At 37.5% G+C, this 20,893-nt stretch overlaps 1 protein-coding gene across 5 annotated transcripts in view; it reads right to left on the bottom strand.

The window, feature by feature from the left end:
* Window positions 1-20,893, bottom strand: part of ATL1 (atlastin GTPase 1) — an 84,496-nt gene that overhangs the window by 6,309 nt on the left and 57,294 nt on the right. For all 5 annotated transcript variants that reach the window (XM_042943186.1, XM_042943185.1, XM_042943188.1 and 2 more), the window contains 4 exons: window positions 7,779-7,871; window positions 6,605-6,743; window positions 1,713-1,840; window positions 577-633 (listed from right to left, as the gene is read on the bottom strand). In XM_042943186.1, coding sequence (XP_042799120.1) covers window positions 577-633; window positions 1,713-1,840; window positions 6,605-6,743; window positions 7,779-7,871 — 417 coding nt within the window. The remainder of the gene's footprint in view (window positions 1-576; window positions 634-1,712; window positions 1,841-6,604; window positions 6,744-7,778; window positions 7,872-20,893) is intronic.

Here is a 20,893-nt window from a genome sequence, read left to right as displayed (position 1 = left end):
TTTAAAAACCTGGACCTGCTTTTCTACTTGTTAACATGTGTGAATCTAAACCACAATATGAGTCTATTTTCCAAACTAATTTTGTACAAAGAGAATGAGAACTCTTTGGTCTAAAGTGTATGTTGGGGTGCCTGGGTGGCTCAGTCAGTTAAGCATCTGACTCTTGGTTTCGGCTCAGGTCATGACCTCACAGTTTCATGAGTTGGAGCCCCTTTGGGCTCTGTGCTGGCAGTGTGGAGCCTGTTGGGATTCTCTCTCTCCCCCTCTCTCTGCCCACCCCCACCCCAACTTGCAGTCTGTCTCTCTCAAAATAAATAAACTTAAAAAAAAAAAAGTGTTTGTATAGTCAGCACAAGTGAAGCTTCTCTATGTGTATACAACACTGTTTAGCTGAACACACAAACAGTAGTTAACAGAAAAATAACCTTCCAATAAATCATTCCACCATGTTTATTTGGCAATTACTGACGGCTGGATTGGAGCATATCTTTAGCTTAGCATAGGCTAAAGCTAAGGAAAGCTTAGCTTTAGTAACAAGTATTTTTAAAAATGTCACGCCTCTTGATGAATAAATACCTGTAACATGGATTTGGGATGTGGTAATTCTTCACCTTGATAGATCTTTATATAAGCCTAAAAAAATGAAAAGAAAAAGAGAGACTCATGTTCAAGTAATTCCATTCACTATTTCTCAAACTCTGTGAAATTGTACTCGAAGGTCTAAAGTCTTGACAGTTTGGGGAACTATTATCTTTCTCATGTGTTAATTCCCCCTTTCTTAGTCCCTGTTCCCTTTTCCTGAAGTGGCCCTTTCATCCAACTCTACTTGGCCAATCCTACCCTTCTTGAAGACTTAAGTCACTGCCCCCTTCTCTAAAACCTTCTCAGATCCCTTGCTAGGAGTAACCTTTCTTTTTCATTTACTCACAGGAATTTGTACCTGCTGCTGTCGTCAGCTTTATGGAATATCTGATTTCTGTAAGGGTCCTTAACCTCCTACTAACTTCTAAGCTCTTCCATAGTGTTATGCACAATAAGAATTCAAATTTTAGATAGATAAATAACATCTCATTAATTGCTAAGAGTGATGAAGGTAAATAATCACACAGGAGATATGTGAAGTATTTTTAATGACAAAAATGTGAATTTTAAAAATAGTTTAGTCCTTGGAGCATCACTCCACAAATGAGATTGATTACTGAAATTCCCCAATATGTATGTGGTTGGTTAAAAAAAAAAAGTGTAGTATTCAGTGCTACCTGAGCTAAAAAATAAACACAAATTTAAAGTTATTCCACTTTACATCGGCCCATGGTGCAGAGACAGGAAATGTGGAGGAATTTTCTCTAGTAGAAAGGTAAAGGATAGCCCCTTCGGAAGAATCTTCAGAATGAAGGTAAGATTCAGCATAGGTCATGACTGAGGACTACATGTTATGGACCTCGAGAAACACCTCCTCCCCCCACAAAAAACAGACTTTACCAACTCTCATATTTATATTTCAAAAATATATTTCTCTCAAGATAAAGTTAACACTAAGAGTTTTAAAATTTTAATTTCAGAAAGCAAGCTACTCTTGGGAGTCTAATGATTTTTTCTCATTTTTATAGATTCCTCCTAGGTTTGCCCCTATATTACAGAGTCTATACTTTTTTGTTTGTTTCAAGTAGGAACTGCATTCCAAAACAATGCTCTAGAAATGAGAGTCATACCTTGAAGTACTCCACCAGACCTCGGCAGGTGATTTTGTTCCCATTGATCTCTTTAATATCTAGGCTCTCAGGACTAAGTAGCCAAGGAATGAGTATTTTCAAGTTTTTGATGAATTCATCATCTATTTCTACAAGTAAAAGCACATTCATCATTATTTTAAAAATCCAATCCAAGTCCTCCAAGGCATACAATAAATAAAACATTCTTGATTTTGTCTACTTCTTCCCCAGTGATAAAGCCATCACTCACTTTGCCATCATCTAAGCAATTCCCAAAACCCACTTTTCTTGGATGAGTGATCCTCCTTGCCTAAACTGCTGTTCTTTACTTCAACTACATATTTATCTTCCACCCATAAAGTAGCTTTCTTGATGTTAAACTTTAAACAAATATTTTACATCCCATTCACATAACCACATTTCATGTATTCTGATGAGTTTGTTGGTGGTTTTATGTATACAGGCTCATAAATGGGAAAAAGGCCAGATACTCACTGGTTTATAAGATGTATTCCTGCCAGAAAATGTATGCAAAAATTGCTCTGTTTTTAGCGTGCCCACCTTATGAAAAGTGTACAGAACTGAATAAGGTCTGTTAATTAGTACTCAAGTTCAGAAAGACAGTGATGGTGATGCAACATTTGGTGATGAAATTCGCCCATACAAAATAACATGGCAAGAAAAGGCCATGGAGGCAAATCAGGATGTCTGAGTTGTTCACCTATCATGTTTAGGACAACTGATGACACATAATCCATGTTACGGCATTAGGTTCAAGCTTAACATTACGTATTTAGCAAAGTAACATAGAAAATAACATATTCAGAGAAGTCTTTTGAACATAGTGATAATTTCTAAATCATTTCAAAAGATATAGAAAAATACACCTACATAAAAAGCAAGATATGGCCAGAGATTTGATATCTAAGTAAATGTAATAACTGCCTACAATTTTTAAAAATCTGAATTTAAGCAGAATCACTGAGCTTTCAGGCTTTGGGACTGGTGATTTCTGAGGTCTTAAGAATAAAGATTCAAACCATGTGGTTGTGTTTGCATTTTCCTTGCGTGTTACTACAACCCCACTATACACTGAAATACTAGTTTACATAAGAATTCATGCTTTTCTTCTCTTGCTTCCTGCCTTTACGAGATGCATGAGCATACTGTTGGAAATCCTTCAGACTTCCTTTATTTCAGGTTTTGTATACCTTTGAAATTGTAGTGTCCAATCTTTTATGAGTACTTGTATAGGTGTTTATTCAAATGTATTTTGCTGTTGCATTGTACCAATTCTTACTCATAATTTTGCTTTGTATTATATATAGATTTATTCAAATGTATTTATTCAGTTATTATTGCGGTTTGCTTTTCAGGTACCAATATTCACTAACAATACTGGTGTCTGTATTATGTTACCACATGCATCTGTATTCACTGATACCAGTAGGTTTTCTTCTCTGCTTATCACCTTAGGTTTTTTGTTGGTTTTTTTTTTTTTAGCATTTGTAAAATATTCCTATATACCTAGAATGTATGAATTCTTCCCGAATTTCTGTATGAAACAAACTTTCTCATTTTAAAATGACTTTAAAATCACTTCTAACGCATGTACTTAAATTCCACTCCCCACCCACTCCCTGATAAAATTGGGATGAAATAAGATACACCTGTATCTCATGCACCAGCAGGTGTGGTAATTATCATTAAAGCAGCCAGCATATAACTGCATATTTGGATTAAAAATGCGTTCTGAAGATGGCACTGGCCATAGTCTTTGTTCTCACTGAGACCAATACCAGATATCCCAATTCTGGATTCAGATAACACAAACCAAAGGTTCACAACATACGCAGTGGTGAGCTCTTGCTAACGCTATCAGTTCAACACAGTACACACATGACCCAGAATATCGGCAGCCCAGTTCAGGTCAATTTACAGAGGTGTGCTAATTAGCTCTGACCCACTCCAAGTATTCAAACAAATATGTGTGGGGAGACCGTTACTGGGGATGCTGTTCTGTCTTTACCATTCCTTCAATAATCTTTGCCACCGGAGTAAAACTCTGCCAGGAATTCAGGGGCTAGGCCAAAGTGGTTATCTGCCACAACTGGGGACATGATAAGATGCTGTAAAAGAACTCTGTGGGGCAGATGCACTGTTGTGGCACTGCTGTGTAAGTCAACCAAGAAAGAGATCTCAGGATTACCTGACTGACAGTTCATTAGAAACAGCTTCTTAAAAAACCATTACCTTGCAATAGTGTTTGGCTACACTTCCTGAACTCTAACTGAAGCTGCTAAGAATGCATCTCCACAATTTATGATGTGGTTTGCCTGGCCGTTCTACATGTGGTACCATAACCCAGAGGAACCTCAAGAAAACAAACAAACAAAAAAACAAAAAAAGTAACTCCTTGTTAATTGAAAGGTTAGACTGACTATGTCAGGAGAGGTATTCGGTGGGCACTTGGAAAGAACTGTCTGAATGCAGCAGGAATGAACCTGATCCTTTTGATTTCCTATGTGGGAAGCCACTAAATTAATAGCAGCTAAATTTAATCATAGTATCATAAATTTCACATAACAGAGGAAATGGTAAGATAACATTTTCAGTAGTGAGGGACCATGAATAGTAATTATAACAATTATTACTGCTGATAATGAACTAGAAAGTACTTCTGTAAGTTTATGAAAGAGTATGTGGGAACTATTATCAGAGAACAATTTTTGCACAACTGTTTATTTAGAGACATTTCTTCCGTAGAGGAAGAAAGTGGTTATTCAGATGCCAGCCTTCTGGAGAGCAGCATAGCCAGTGGACAAGACATCCCAGATAGAACTCACATTGAATTACAAGATTCAGGATGGGATGGAAAAGCAATGTAGATAGCTGACTTTCAAAACTACCCAAGGAGAAACTGAGGCTAAGAAGAACATTTTGGCACACAGACAGATTCAGCAGGTGTCCTAGAAAGCCTCATCAAAATGCAATTTTGATGGGCACCTGAAGCTGCTTTTCATTTTTTTTTTTTCTCTCAGGCTAGCCACTTTGGTAAACTCATAATTTTGGGGTACCTGTAAAACAATTGTGTAGGTTAGTACATATTTAGACATATATGTACAATTTGATGAGAAACAAATCTGCTTAAAAAAGTGGGGTTCGTGGGGCGCCCGGGTGGCTCGGTCGGTTAGGTGTCCGACTTGACTTTGGCTCAGGTCATGACTTCACAGTTCACGAGTTCAAGCCCCATATCGGGCTCTGTGCTGGCAGCGCACAGCCTGCTGGGGATTCTCTTTCTGCCTCTCTCTTTGCCCTTCCCCTGCTCACGCTGTCTCTGTCTCTCTGAAAATAAACTTAAAAAAAGGGGGTGGGGTTCTATACCTGTGTGTGTTGTCTTCAACTCTCTCCCTGAGCTCTTTCATTGCAAAATCTATCAGTTAATTTAAGAACTGTGGCTGTACACTGCACGAATGGAACAAGCCAGAGTACTTTTGTGTCCCAATAAAGGACTGTTGTTGAAGGCCTGCCCCTCCCCTGCCTGTTTACGACTGCCCAACTCCAGAGAAGAAAGAGGGGCCTTGTGGGAGCCCACCCTTTATGTAATTTATTCAAAACACATTGACGGCATTAGGTAAGTGCACAGTATCAAGAGGTCTGTGTGCTCATTACTGGGTTGGAATTCGTAAGTGACAGGGACAAGTGACATGATAGGATCCTGGAATCCCTCCATTAATATGTGCCTGGTGCTATCTGTTCTGTTATATAAAGATAATTTAAAACATGTACAGAAATACTGCTGATGAAATGTGAGATTCTATTTATGATACTGTCATAGTTAAATATAAGGTATCTGACTACAAATGCCATGGAAACGGGGAAAAAAAATAGGTTTGCTTTTCAAACCTGCCAGTTCTGTAAAAGTGAATACATGTTATGTTGTCCCTTTTTAAGATTAATTTTGAAGCCCTTTGAGAACAGTTGTGCTGAAAAGCTTGTTAATGTCACTGTCGCACCAACCCTGACATGATGCAGAAAGGCCACAGGAAATTAAGCAAATATCTGAACTCAGTGGGGTGTGTATTCAGTGCGAGCCTTACAAGTAAATAAGTCAGAAATGTTTTTGTATGAATTACAAAGCAAGTATCTAAAGACCTGGTGATATCTATTAGGAACTATTAAATTCTATTTCTTCAGACCCCTTCCACCCACCCCACCCCTTTTTTTTAAACAAGATGAGATTTTTTGGAATCTTAAAATGTTAGGAATGCCTCTCTGTTTGACAGATAATTACATACTATTAGAATACACTATTTCAAAAACACTCTAGTGCTTCTGGATTTTTCAGCAACTGGTCCTCATCCAGAAGAGGATTTCACTTTTACTGAGGGTTTTAATAGTTTATAATTAAATTCCTTAGTAGCACTTTTAAAGAGCTTGAGTTCAGAACTACACAATGTTTCTTTCAATCTTTAATTCTATAACTTATCATAATATTCTATAACTTATAATACAGCATTCCAATAACATAGACATCTATTTTTCTCCTCTAATGCAAATAAGGCAAATTAAACAGGAAGACATTAAGGAGCATTTCTCAATGTACAGACGTAAGTAGAAACCTCTGCAAAAAGGGCAGAGTCGCTGCCTCCTAGGTGAATGCAAGACTTTGCCTGTTTTCTCCATGTAAGTATTTAGAACCCATGGAATCCTACAGTTCCCCAAGAAGGTGCTCCAGCACCAGACCAGGATTCCCAGTTCTCCTGACATTTTTTAGTCATCAGCCTCACACAAGTGGATAACCTAAATCAGCAGCTGTAAGCCCAGTAGATAAAATGACAATTGTACAACCAGACTAAGTAATGTAAGTATATATTCATTAAAAAACACACCTTTCAGTTTTCCATCAAAGTTTGGATTGGTAGCTACTTTTAAGCCAGGATGAGGTAGCAGAAAACAGGAAATTTTGGTGAAACAGGAATGGATGTGTTTTCGAACATTCTGTAGTTCTTCATGCTGGTTCCCTGAGACCTGCAGTAAATCATTCTAAAGTTTAAACTACTTGCAACATAAATTGAACTCCAAAGAATTCTGTAGCATCTTATATTTGCTATGTCTGTCTGGTCCCACAATGATAAAAATGACAATATATAAGCTGATAAAGAAAGAATAAAGTCTTGGGTGAACAGCCATATCTCCATATAGCATATATATGCCATTATTATTACAATTAACAAATGCTTACTCTTATGTTAACTCAGGTGGGCCTTCCCATTTTTTACTACAGATTAGTGGGGTTTTATTCTAGCTAGTTCTTATAAATTCCAATTTTAATTCAAAGTACTCACAGGAGACATGAATGGATCATAAGATATTCCTACCTTCTTTTCAGGAGATACTCAAGACAACCTCTTGTCACTTGGTAGGTATACATTAAAATTCTAGAAAGGCGTCTGAATAGGTGGGTATTTATAAGCTAAATTGCCCCTGTTTTTTCAAATGTATTTGACAGTTAATAGTACGACCACCCTAAAAGCAGTTATAAGCCAAAAAGGACTTTTTCTCAGCGGGTATTTGTTGTCATCTGTGTTCAGTATAAACAGTTGATTCAATATTGCACTATCCTGATACAGAAAATAGAGAACCCTCTAATTTCACTTTCTCTGAACTATTTGCTAATAGTTCTCTGAACTATTTGCTAATGTTCTAAGACTGACTTTGGGGATTTCAAAATTATATATTTCTGTTAGACTGTTTTAAACCTCAATGAAAACAGGTATTTGTACTGTCAGCCTTGAACTGATTTAATTATTCAAATTAAAAGATTTATCTTTAGGAATCAGTCATTGTTTTGTAGATATCTACAAAAGAATTCTCTATCTGTATCATAATTACTTATAATATTTAAAACTGTAACTCTGAAAGCATTGTATTAAATATCAATCTTAGTAGAGACACTAGAAGCATAAGACTGTATCTACTAAATGTCCATTCTGCAACTCATTCAACAGAAATAATTCTAGATTACTACTGGTGAAGTTTCATTCACCTAAATTTCTAACAAACCTTGAGGCGTTTTTCCAAGAATTTGGAGCCGCCTTCGGCTCCGTATGAAAATTCGTATGGGAAACTCCAATCCCGAACAAGAAATATCAGACTCTGAGAAACAAGAAGAAGAAGAAAGGATTGATATGGGGACTTTAAATTGCCTTCCTCTGCTTCCTATGGAAACCAATGAAGTGCTACTGTTACTACCATATGAGTAGTGTCCTACAACGCACTATGGAATTAGAACAGCAAACATAAAACCTTTGAAAGTTTCCAAGCAATCTCTCCCCCATGAGATCACCCTTCCTGTTCCCACTAAGTGTAAACAGAAAGCTGCCTCCAAACTGATTGTATTGACATAGAACCATTCAGCCGGTTTTGAGGGCACCTCTGTCTCCCATCTCTTGTGGGGGGTGGGGTGCATTCTTCTTGGCAATTTGGGGACAGCTCTTTATGAAGACTCAAGTGTTATTTGAGGAAAGTTTTATCTCTTTAAATATTTTTCCTCTACTACTTCTGTCCCATTCTCTTTTTCAGGGGCTCTCAGTTTACATAGATGGATGGGAATCCAGGTTTTGTGAGGCCCAAAGCTTATACAATCTGTTGGGGGGAGGAGGGCTCAATACAAAAAAGAATACATAATTAGGCTTGATAGTGAATATTTATTTAGAATCAGAAAAATAACAAATTACAAATACAAAAAAGCTGACAAAAACACAAGCACACACACACAAATCCTGAAAAATAATTAACGTACCTTGTTAATAGATTTTTCCCTACTGTTTTTGGCTGCAAATGATTTGATTGCTTCATCTTCAATGATTATGAAATAATTTCTGTTAAAAAGCTAATTCAGTCTGTCCTCTAACAAGGCCATTTTTTATTATAAAAAATAGTACAGAAAGTTTAGAAATGTCTCTGCTTCACAACTTATTTGTAACGCCGTGTACATTTTTCCTCATCTGTGAAATAGGGGTAATAATGGAATCCATCTCCCAGGACTACTAAATGAGATATGTATTAGGCATTTGGAACAGTGCTGTGTTAGCGATCTGATTTTTATTTTAATGGCCACATATTTTAGGAAATTGATAGGCCATAGTTTATTTTGCCAGTCTCCCAGATGTCTTCCAGTTTTTCTACTAAGAAATGCATTGAAAAAAATCCTTGAAGCTGAATATTTGTTCACATCCAGGAAGATTTTATCAGAGACTGTGTTTCCAAAATTAGAACAGTCATTAGCATCATTTGAGAGGCTTTTAAAAGCACAAAATTCTTGGGCCCCACCCCAGACCACTCGGAACCAACGTAATTGTAGCTTTCGTTTAAGTGCCTATCATATGGCAACCACAATATCACGAATTATGCACATATTTCATGCATTCCTGCAACAGCTAAGAGATAGGTTATAATTTGTGACTCTTTTCACAAGAGATATATAAAAATCACCTCCACCTGACATTAAGTGACTTGGCCAAAGGCACACAGACATAGAACAGGTTAAACTTGGGTTACTTCAAAACCTTGTTGTACTGCCTCAACAGTAAGTATAAAACATATACTGTAGTTTACAATCTGAGGTCTGATAAAATCATGCTTTTATAAGTTAAATTAAGAGATACTCTTCAGGGCACCTGGGTAGGCTCAGTCACTTAAGCGTCCAACTCTTGATTTCAGCTCAGGTCATGATCTCAGGGTTCGTGAGTTCAAGCCCCACACAGGGCTCTGTGCTGACACTGCAGAGCCTGCCTGAGATTCTCGCTCTCTCCCTCTCTCTCTCAAAATAAATAAATAAACTTAAAACAAAAAAAGATGCTTCAAATTTTAGTTTTAGTAAAAATTCAGGAAATTGAGAAAAAATTAATAATTTTTATGAAATTAGCTATCTTTAAATGATCTTTCTAAAAGTTTGTATCTTCTGAGTTTTTAACTGAATTTTTAATCTTGCTTATTAAAATTTGTTGACCTGTCTCTTAATTCTCTTTTAATCGATGGGTTCTTCCTCCTTACTTTATCTGTTAAAGAACCTAGGAATTTAACCATAAATTCTACATGACCATGTAGAGTTTCCCACAACGTGGACCCTGCATATTCACCGGCAGTTCAACATGCTCTTTTTTCTTCTGGATTTCTGCAAATTGGCAGCTGGAGACAGAGCCTTGATCTCAGGTTTTATTTCTTTGGCAGAGTGCTCTTCCATCAGGAGGCACATAGTTTATGATTATCTCTCCTTTGGTGAAATTATGTCATCTTTGCTTATCTGAAGTTCATTCTTCAGTAGCTTTCTCATTAAGGGCTCATGAGAACAATATTCTTTGCATTCTTACATGTTGATAAGTTTGTGACCCGTTGTAACAGTTGTGATTTTCTATTTGAAAGTCAATTTTGCTGGATATAAAATCCTTGGCTCACATCTCCTGTCCTGAAACCAGGGACACTTCTCAGTTTGAGTTATGGATAGTCTTGTTTCACAAAGTGGAAACTCTCCTTTCTTTTTTTCATTTTGGGGATTCTTGTGGGGAAGGAGAGATTTTTGTGGAGAGGAGAGTTTAAAAATACTTCTGGGGCCCCTGGCTGGCTCAGTCAGTGAGCATGTGACTCCCGATTTCGAAGTTGAGTTCGAGCCCACTTAGGGTATAGACATTACTTAAAAATAAAATATTTTAATGGGTCGCCTGGGTGGCTCAGTCAATTAAGCATCTAACTCTTGATTTCAGCTCAGGTAGTGATCCCAGGGTCATGGGATCAAGCCCCACATTGGGCTTGGAGCCTGCCTGAGATTCTCTCTCTCTTCCTTTGCCCCTCTTCCCTGTTCACTTGCTCTCTCTCTAAAATAAAATAAAATTTAAAAATTAAAAATTTTTTAAAAAATAAAAATACCCCTATCCATGATCTTTAAATAGTCCACTGTCTATAACAAATGCCCATTTTTCTCAAAATGAAATATAGTAATTTGTATTCAGAATATTTCTACCTAAACATGTATTTTGAAAATAGAGATTAGCTAGGAAGCAACTTTTACAAAACAGAGCTTCATAACCCAGGATCAATGAAGCCAAGTATGTGGATTTGGCTATATTTTGCATTTTTCTTGGGAAATTTTAGTTTCATTTTTTGGTTTGTTTCACTGGCCATCTCCCTAAGTCAATATAATGAGGACCATGTGTAGAATAGGATCAAATATGAAGTCTTATTTTCTCAAATCAGGAATCTATTACCTGTCTATAGTATTAAATTCGTAAGTTCCATGCCTAATGCTCCCATCCAGTGATGTCCTGGTAAACTGACTCTCCAAATGACTTGATTTTGTAGCATTTGGCCATTTCTGTGGTGTAAACATGCCCAACATCACTGATTTTAAGCTATTAGCAGTTTAATAGTTGGCTTATATCATTCCTGAATATTTACTAATTAGTTCGCATGAATTGATATAAGCTAGCTATAGATACCTACCAGCCCCATCCCCAGGAAAAGACTAGCTGTTCTAGAACCATGTAGTCAGTAAATACCTGAACTGGTTTTTAACCATGTAATCAACAAATTTCAGCTCCAGTTTCAGTTTCAGAGAACAATGAAACAAGGTTTAGAACTTGTTTTAAACCCATCTAACTAACAAGTCACTTCAATCAACAGCCCACTGAAAGCCAACCAATCAGTGAAAGCTTCATACTTAATGGAAGAATCACTCCAGAAAATTCACTGAGGCTGATGTGCATCCATTTCTCCCCTCTATAGCCAACACAAAACATGTTTCTGTATTCAACAATGACAAATATTCTAAAACTGACATCAACCTGTTCTTGCCTCTGGAAACCACGCAACTCCAAAACACACTCCTAAGCCCTATGTATAATCTTTAGTTGACTTTGCTCAGTGAGACTAAGCCTCACCAGCATAGCTCTTTTACTTAACAAAGCAATAAATTCAGCTTTGGCTTTTGTACCAGATTTGAGTGATGGTGTCATCCTTTGACAGTTCTGGAAGTCCCGCTGAGATAATTTTGAATACTCTCACTTGGCAGCAGTCTCTGATACCCTCAGACTAACAGGTGCATTCTCCTTGTCCCTTGTTCCAAAATTCCATTTGTCCTTCAAATTTACTGCCAGGTGAATGTGTCTCAACAATGGTCTTACTTAGAGTTCTGATTTGTTTCACTGAGCTTCTTGTTGCTGATTAATTTGTTATTCTAGGATTTTTGTTACAAAGACCCACTAGGTCTTCATATAAGGTCATCAGTTCAAAGTCTTTGTATAGGGCAATTCAACCTTCAGTTTTGGAAGTGAACTCATTTTATAATTAGACCTAACTTTTGTATAAGGTTATTAGAACTTTTGGTTTGGAGGTATACCATTTAGTAAATATTTTTGTTATTAATATCTTTATGCTTTGGCTGCTTGCTTTGCCTTCTTGCTTGACAATTCATACAAAGCCCTCGTATCGTGTATTTTTGCTTGAATTGTCTTGTGTTGCTGAATGTATAGGGAAGTGCTTCAGAAAGAACAGATAGAGGCACAGACTTCATAAGTCTCCAAACCAATCAAGATGCCCCAAGGACAAATGGTTGGAGGTCTGTTAAACTGGCAACCAATTTACACAAAAGTAATTAGTCAAACTTGGCCTTGGGAGTCCTACAAAACTTTTAAGAGGACACTCTTGATCTTGTAATTGTGAGTCACTGTTCTTAGCCCATAATACAGGATCAGTGGCTATCAGATGACTGATCGTACAGCACCATATTGACCTCTGCTTGCTTGAGGAACCAAGCTGCTTTTCTTTTTTTAATGTTTATTTATTTTTGAGAGAGACAGAGACAGAATGCAAGTGGGTTAGGGGCAGAGAGAGAGGGAGACACAGAATCCGAAGCAGGCTCCAGGCTCTGAGCTGTCAGCACAGAGCCTGACGCGGGGCTCGAACTCACAAGCTGTGAGATCATGACCTGAGCCAAAGTTGGACGTTCAACCAACTGAGCCACCCAGCCACCCCTCCAAGCTGCTTTTCAAAGCACACACTTTTGACCAACCTGTTACAGGCTTGTATATATCAAAGCTAGGCCCTCTTCCTAGAAAAACCTCTGCTTTCTATTTGTATTGCACTATAATCCTAATTGTTGCAATTGTAAATGACCTTTTAAAAAAATTCAGAGTAACAGGGGTCATTATGGTGATCTTTGTACATGTCAAAATAAATAACTAATACAGTTAAGAAGAGTTCTATAAAATTAAGACATAAAGTATCTTTTAATAACTCATTAATTCACTTCTTTAATTAGTAAACCGAGATCTCAAAATGCTGATTCCAAATAGCATCTCTCAATTTGACTCTTTTACCTTCTGAAACTTACCCTCCTTGTATCTCTTTCAGTTTTATCTTCACCACTCACTGCACCCCTTCAATTCCTTCTGCTCCCTCCCCTGACCTCCTAACTGATTTCCTAGACAAGGACTGGCCACACTGCCCCAAACAACTTCAAACTGCTAGACCAGAAGGCTGTTCTATAGATAGCTGAATTTAAACCCTGGTCTAGAGCTGAGTTTAAAGAATTTTTTTTAACCCAAGAAGGCAGAAATTTGCTGTGTAATTCAGGATTTTGTTTGATACTTACTGACCCGAACTATCAGTTCTGTTCCAACTAGTTCACTTAATTTTTAGTCTCTAGGATGGGGGGAAAATGGTGAAAAGCAGTAGGGTAAGAAAGACCAGGAGAACATCTAAGCAAACCAGCTCTTCAAAATAATAATAATAATAATAATAATAATAATAATAATAATAATAATAAATTAAAACATTTTAACAGCCTTTAGAGGGCAAGAAAAATAGATAAAACATCCCTTAACACCATTTCAGAAGACTTTCTCTCAGTGATTAATTGGTCAAAGATTCAAAATTGCAAACAAAATAAAGATCAATCATAAAAAACTTAAATAGACTTCAGGAAATTTTCAATCTTTTGGGTACCTAAATAGCTAAAGTAAAGGAAACCGTGTCTGCTCTTTTTTAAATGGGCTCAGACATAGAATACAGGAATCTGAAGAAAAAAACTTGAAAGAAAAATCATCAATCTAGAAATCTCCAATATATGGCTGACTTTTCAGAGGGGCTTGAATAGTTAACAGGGTAGAAATTAAAACAAATTTGGGGCCCTCCACATGAAAAACAAGACCAAAAATATCCTTTGTTCTCTATGAATCAGGAATCGATCAACAGAGACACCTATAGGTAGAGCAAGCAAAAAATCCACTTGAAGAATGAATTTCCCTTCTTGGCTAAAAATACAGTTGTGGATGACTCCAAAAATAACCGAAGAATCTCTCTGAGCAAAAATCACCAAGGACATAGGCAGAAAAATTGGAGAAAAATCTATGAGTCTAGATTAATATCTTCCAAATTACATAAATCTTTCTTTTTTATGTATATAAGAAATTAGGCCATCCAAGTTATTAAATTACAACCTGGCAAACATCAATGACTTTAATGGCCCATCCCTTGATCCAGCAGCCAAGGCTTCCCTTGCTTCAGAGCAGCTGCTCTAACTTCAGAGCACCTTGTCTAACTACTTGAACTACATCTAACCACTAACTGTCTGACTACTTGAAGCATCTTCAGACTGTACTAAGATCACCTTTAAATCTGATGGTACCACATACAATCACTACTGCGAACTGAAAACATCAAACATTTTTCTGTTAGTCTTAACTAATGAAATATGTTACTTTACTCTTTTTATATTACCACCCAGCAATTAATACTTTCAATTCAGAATCTCTACTACCCTTACCCACCAAAAGAAAATTTCATGATTGTTGTTTCTGCAGCTCAAGAAGGGGCCATGCATATACAAATACTTTGGACACTCTCATACCAGCGTATGACTTAATATTTATGTATCTTATCTTAAAATGTAAAGAGGTAATACTAGGATGGACATGTAATAGTCACACAAGAACTTGAATTCAGGTCTTTCAATTCTGAGTCCCATGGATTATATTCAAACTATACACAATCCCAAATATGTGTACAGCACCATAATTAGCAAACATTAATTGAACATCTGCTGTATGAAGTTAGATGTACTGGACTAAAAAGAAAACAAGGAAACTACAATAGTTCATGCTCCTAAGGTATTTATAATTTAGGAAGATGTGCACATTCAAATATAAGACTACACGATATAGCTCAGTAAGTACGACGATTATGAGGGGGAAGAGAGGCAATAAAGGATGGTGGAACTATCAGGGTGTTGAGCCTGTGGCCTACGTGGGTTGAAGACCAGCTCTGCAACTTAAAGATATTATGTGACCAGGGGCGCCTGGCTGGTTCAGTCAGGTAAGTGTCCAACTCTTGACTTTGGCTCAGGTCATGATCTCACATTTCCCTGAGTTCGAACCTTGAGTCAGGCTCTGAGCTGATGGCACAGAGGCTAGGTGGGATTCTCCCCCTCTCTGCCCTTTCCCTGCTTGTGCTTACTCTGTCTCTCTCAAAATAATAACCTTAAAAAAATAATAAATCCTTTAAAAAAACAGATATGATGTGGCCAGGGACAAGTTTCTTAACTACTCTATGCTTCAGTGTTCCTTCATCAGTTAAAAAAGAAAGAGTAAAGAAACAACATTACTTATTTTTATATAACTATAAGGAATATAATCTGACTTATGTAAGAAACATACTTGGCACAGCGCCTGGCACAACATAAATGCTCAATAAACTATTACTATTTTATACAGATCTTCTACATAGTTCATGTACCTAAATGTGGACACTGGGAGAATCCTGGTGCATATCACTGACCTAATTCTATGTAGCCAGGTGAATATTTATTCTGAATCATACAGCAATCAGATCACCTAAATTGCTCTCTAGAAGGAACATGGGATAAGGTAGCTTTCTCAGAAAGCTATCCTTTTTCTTGGCCCTACCATCATATCTTTTTCTTTATTTACAGCCCATGTAGGCACAAACAGCCTCTCATTTTCTCAGTGAAGTCATGCATTTCTCTGGTATGACTTGGCAATTACAGTCATCATAGATATTTGACCAAGTTTGTTTTAAAGTGGCTGAAATCACTATCAAAGAATTTATTCTGTAGATGAACATTTTTAATTTTTAATTATTATTTTTATTTTTTAAGTTTATTTTATTTGAGAAAGTTTGAGAGAGAGAGAGAGAGAGTGTGTGTGTGTGTGTGTGTGTGTGGGGGGGGGGGGGGGGGGGGAGGGCAGAGAGAGAGAGGGAAAGGGAGAGTCCCAAGCAGGCACCACTCTGTCAGCATGGAGCCTGACACAGGGCTAGATCTCATGAACCCTAGATCACCACCTGAGCTGAAATCAAGAGTCATATGCTTAACTGACTGAGCCACCCAGGCACCCCAAACATTTTTATACATGTATTTTTTTATGTTTGTTTATCTATCTATCTATCTATCTATCTATTTATTTATGAGAGAGAGAGAGAGAGAGCAAGCGAGCACACATGTACTCTTAGGTTGCCTGGGTGGCTCAGTCGGTTAAGCATCCAACTCTTTATTTTGGCTCAAGTCATGATCTCATGTTTCATGGAATCAAGCCCCACATCAGGCTTTGCGCTGACAGCATGGAGCCTGCTTGGGATTCTCTCTATCCCCCTCTTCCCCACTCCCACCCCTCTCCCACTCACTCCTGCTCTCTCAAAATACATAAATAAAACAAAGTCAGATGCTTAACCAACTGAGCCACCGAGGAGCCCCTGAACATTTTTAAATCACAGGAATAAAGGGTCCTTAAATATAATTAAGTAAAATATTACTAATTTTCCATATGTAGGCCCAATTTGAATGAGAAATTGTGAGAAACAGAAGGTTTATCCTAATATAGCAATATATTATTATATGCTTCCTCTACTATTGTTTTCCAGCAACATTCAGTTTAACCATAAAAGTGGCATGGACTGATCTAATAATTATATCTCTACCAAAGGAAACATGAAAAGTTGAGTTTCGCTTTTTCTCACAAAGAGGATTCAAATCTTTTTTTCCCTCCAGCTTTACTGAACTATAACTGACATATTACATTGTGTTTGTTTACGGTCTACAACATAATGATGTGACACATGTATACATTGTGAAATGGTTACCACAATAAGGTTAGTTAACATATTCATCACCTCATGTACTTATTGTGTGTGTGTGTGTGTGTGTGTGTGTGTGTGTGTGAGTTGATCTATTTCTAAGGCCCTTAAGGGCCATTAAGCATATGAGATGATTAATTACAAATGCTACGGGAGAGGGGCCCTGGGTGGCTCAGCCGGTGAAGCGTCCAACATCGGCTCAGTCATGATCTCGAGGTTTGTGAGTTCGAGACCCGCGTTGGGCTCTGTGCTGACAGCTCAGAGCCTGGAGCCTGCTTTGGATTCTGTATCTCCCTCTCTCCCTGCCCCTTCCCTGCTCACACACTCTGTCTCTCTCAAAAATAAATACACATTGAAAAAAAAAATGTTTTAAATGCTATGGGAGAAAACTGGGGTGAATTAACTAATCTAGAAGGTGAAGTACTTAACATCAAGGAGGTGAAAGAGCAGAGATTAAAGGTAAGTGATCCTCTTTCTCACACCATTCACAAAAATAAACTCAAAATGGATAAAGGACCTGAATGTGAGACAGGAAACCATCAAAACCTTAGAGGAGAAAGCAGGAAAAGACCTCTCTGACCTCAGCCGTAGCAATCTCTTACTCGGCACATCCCCAAAGGCAAGGGAATTAAAAGCAAAAGTGAATTACTGGGACCTTATGAAGATAAAAAGCTTCTGCACAGCAAAGGAAACAACCAGCAAAACTAAAAGGCAACCAACGGAATGGGAAAAGATATTTGCAAATGACACATTGGACAAAGGGCTGGTATCCAAAATCTATAAAGAGCTCATCAAACTCCACACCCGAAAAACAAATAACCCAGTGAAGAAATGGGCAGAAAACATGAATAGACACTTCTCTAAAGAAGACATCCGGATGGCCAACAGGCACATGAAAAGATGTTCAACGTCGCTCCTTATCAGGGAAATACAAATCAAAACCACACTCAGATACCACCTCACGCCAGTCAGAGTGGCCAAAATGAAGAAATCAGGAGACTATAGATGCTGGAGAGGATGTGGAGAAACGGGAACCCTCTTGCACTGTTGGTGGGAATGCAAATTGGTGCAGCCGCTCTGGAAAGCAGTGTGGAGGTTCCTCAGAAAATTAAAAATAGACCTACCCTATGACCCAGCAATAGCACTGCTAGGAATTTATCCAAGGGATACAGGAGTACTGATGCATAGGGGCACTTGTACCCCAATGTTTATAGCAGCACTCTCAACAATAGCCAAATTATGGAAAGAGCCTAAATGTCCATCAACTGATGAATGGATAAAGAAATTGTGGTTTATATACACAATGGAATACTACGTGGCAATGAGAAAAAATGAAATATGGCCTTTTGTAGCAACGTGGATGGAACTGGAGAGTGTGATGCTAAGTGAAATAAGCCATACAGAGAAAGACAGATACCATATGGTTTCACTCTTATGTGGATCCTGAGAAACGTAACAGAAACCCATGGGGGAGGGGAAGGAAAAAAAAAAAAAAAAAGAGGTTAGAATGGGAGAGAGCCAAAGCATAAGAGACTGTTAAAAACTGAGAACAAACTGAGGGTTGATGGGGGGTGGGTATTGAGGAGGGCACCTTTTGGGATGAGCACTGGGCGTTGTATGGAAACCAATTTGACAGTAAATTTCATATATTAAAAAATAAAAAAAAATAAAAAATAAAAAAAATAAAAATAAAAATAAAGGTAAGTGGTCCTAAAATACATGCTCAGGAATAAAATAAAGCTTCTAAGAGAAGGGAACTAAAGTTTGTGTGCAGGAAGTTTTTTTTAGGGTTTATCCTTATTTTCCTATTATAGGCAAACCTTAATCTACTACCAACTTGTACATTAAAATGTACACAGAAACGGCACCCTACCTCTCTGCTACCAGAACCTCCCCTACCAGAGATGCCTCTGCCAGGATGTGCCCAGTTGTTAATTCAATCTTCAAATGCAATGTCTTGTCATGGGTTATACTTCCTGAGTGTGCTAACTAGTGTAAAGCTGGCCCTTACAGGCTCACAAGGAGCAGTTGTTCAAGTCTGAGAAATTTTACAAGTCAGTTGACATCATGTTGGCAGCTTGAAATCAGCCATGGTAAAGGTATTCATACCAGAAATCAGCAAATGCTTTAAATCAGAACCACCTCCTCCCTCCTCACCAGCCAGTTGTATACATTTACCAGCACACCACTTGGATAAACTTTACACTTCAATATTGCTTTTAAACTGAATTCACTGCGCTTTTAGTTCTCTGCTTAAAAACAGTTTTTAAATACCACAGATATTTTGTTTTCTTGATATAAACTGGCTTTTCATTTAAGAATCAAATGAATCTGGGGTGTCTGGGTGGCTCAGTCGGTTGAGCATCCGACTTCAGCTCAGGTCATGATCTCATAGTCTGTGAGTTTGATCCCCGTGTCGGGCTCTGTGACGACAGCTCAGAGCCTGGAGCCTACTTTGGATTGTGTCTCCCTCTCTCTCTGCCCCTCCCCCCTCTCATGCTCTGTCTCTGAAAAATGAATAAACCTTTAAAAAAAAAAAAAGAATCAAATGAATCTGTTAATGCAGCTATTTACTTCATTGCCTAATTACCCTTACTTTTCCAGCCTGTGATATATCTTGCTCATTATTTACAATTTCACTGTTTCAGACGTAAGAATTCTTCTATTTTGAATTTATTAAATTTAGTTTGAGTACAAATTACTATGATTTAAATTTCATTACCTCTCACCTTGCCTTCTTGGGCAGTGTTTAAAATTTCTCCACACTTTTATCCAAATAAATAAACCTGCTCTCTCCTGAGATAGAAGAAGAGGATGGAAGTGATAACCTTCTAAAAAAAAGCTTGATAGGGGCACCTCGGCAGCTCAGTTAAGCGTCTGACTTCGGCCTGGGTCACAATCTCACCATTTGTGAGTTTGAGCCCTGCGTCATCGGACTCTATGCTGACAGTTCAGAGGCTGGAGCCTGCTTCGGATTCTATGTCTCCCTCTCTCTCTGCCCTTCCCCTACTCACGCTCTCTTTCAAAAATAAACATTAAAAAATAAAATAAAAAGTAAAAAAATCTTGATGAATTAATTGAACTTTCATTTAAAAATTATACCCTATCAGAACTTTTTCTCTTGAAACTTTTTCTAAGGTAAATGTGAATTATTTTGTAGGTAGTAAAGCTCATTAACATTGGTCTTAATGGTGTTTTTTTAAAAATGTGAATTATTTGCTGATACCTTAAAAATTCTGAGACCTGAATATATTTGCATATTATTTTTTAATTTCATGGTGTATAGTATTTTTTGTTTTGAATTTGGTTGCTTTCATTTTAAATATTATTAAGTATCTTTGGAAGCCACTTTTGCTACTTAATGACTTTCTCATTTCAATTTCAGATACATAGATTTACAAGTACAAACTTGTTTAGAAGTCATTGTTGACTCTTTCAGTCAAAACTTTTTTCACTGACATTTCAAAATGCCTTCAGTTTACCAACAAGTGCTAAAACTTTTTCCATTGTTTTCATTATTATTTCTTTTACCAAAAGCAGTATCTCTCCCTACCTACCTACCTACCTACCTATCTATTATCTAATCAGAGCACCAGTTGGTCCCTCTTGGTTTTAATGTATCATAAAAAGCATAAGAAGTAGTAACATTTCGGGCACCTGGGTGGCTCAGTCGGTTAATCTCCCGACTTAGGCTCAGGTCATGATCTCATGGTTTGTGGGTTTGAGCCCTGTGTTGGGCTCTGTGCTGACAGCTCAGAACCTGGAGCCTGCTTCAGATTCTGTGTTTCCCTCCCTCTCTGCCCCTTCCCTGCTCGCTCTCTCTCTCTCAAAAATAAACATTAAAAACTTTTTTAAAAAGTAGTAACATTTGCTGGTTAAGACTTAAAAATCCTTTCCAGAATTTGCAATGGAGTTCCTACCCTATGCCAATGGATCCAGAGAGTAAAAAGTTCAGAGAAAAACCTAAGCTGATAGCCCAATTACTATAGAATACTTCACTTATCAACCTGACAAATTATTATTTTTTAAAGTTA

This window comes from Panthera leo, chromosome B3 (genome assembly GCF_018350215.1).
Source record: "Panthera leo isolate Ple1 chromosome B3, P.leo_Ple1_pat1.1, whole genome shotgun sequence".
In the NCBI taxonomy this organism is placed as follows: Eukaryota; Metazoa; Chordata; class Mammalia; order Carnivora; family Felidae; genus Panthera; species Panthera leo.
The sequence above is the reverse complement of the archived record's forward strand: the minus strand, read 5'-3'. Positions and strand labels throughout refer to the sequence as shown.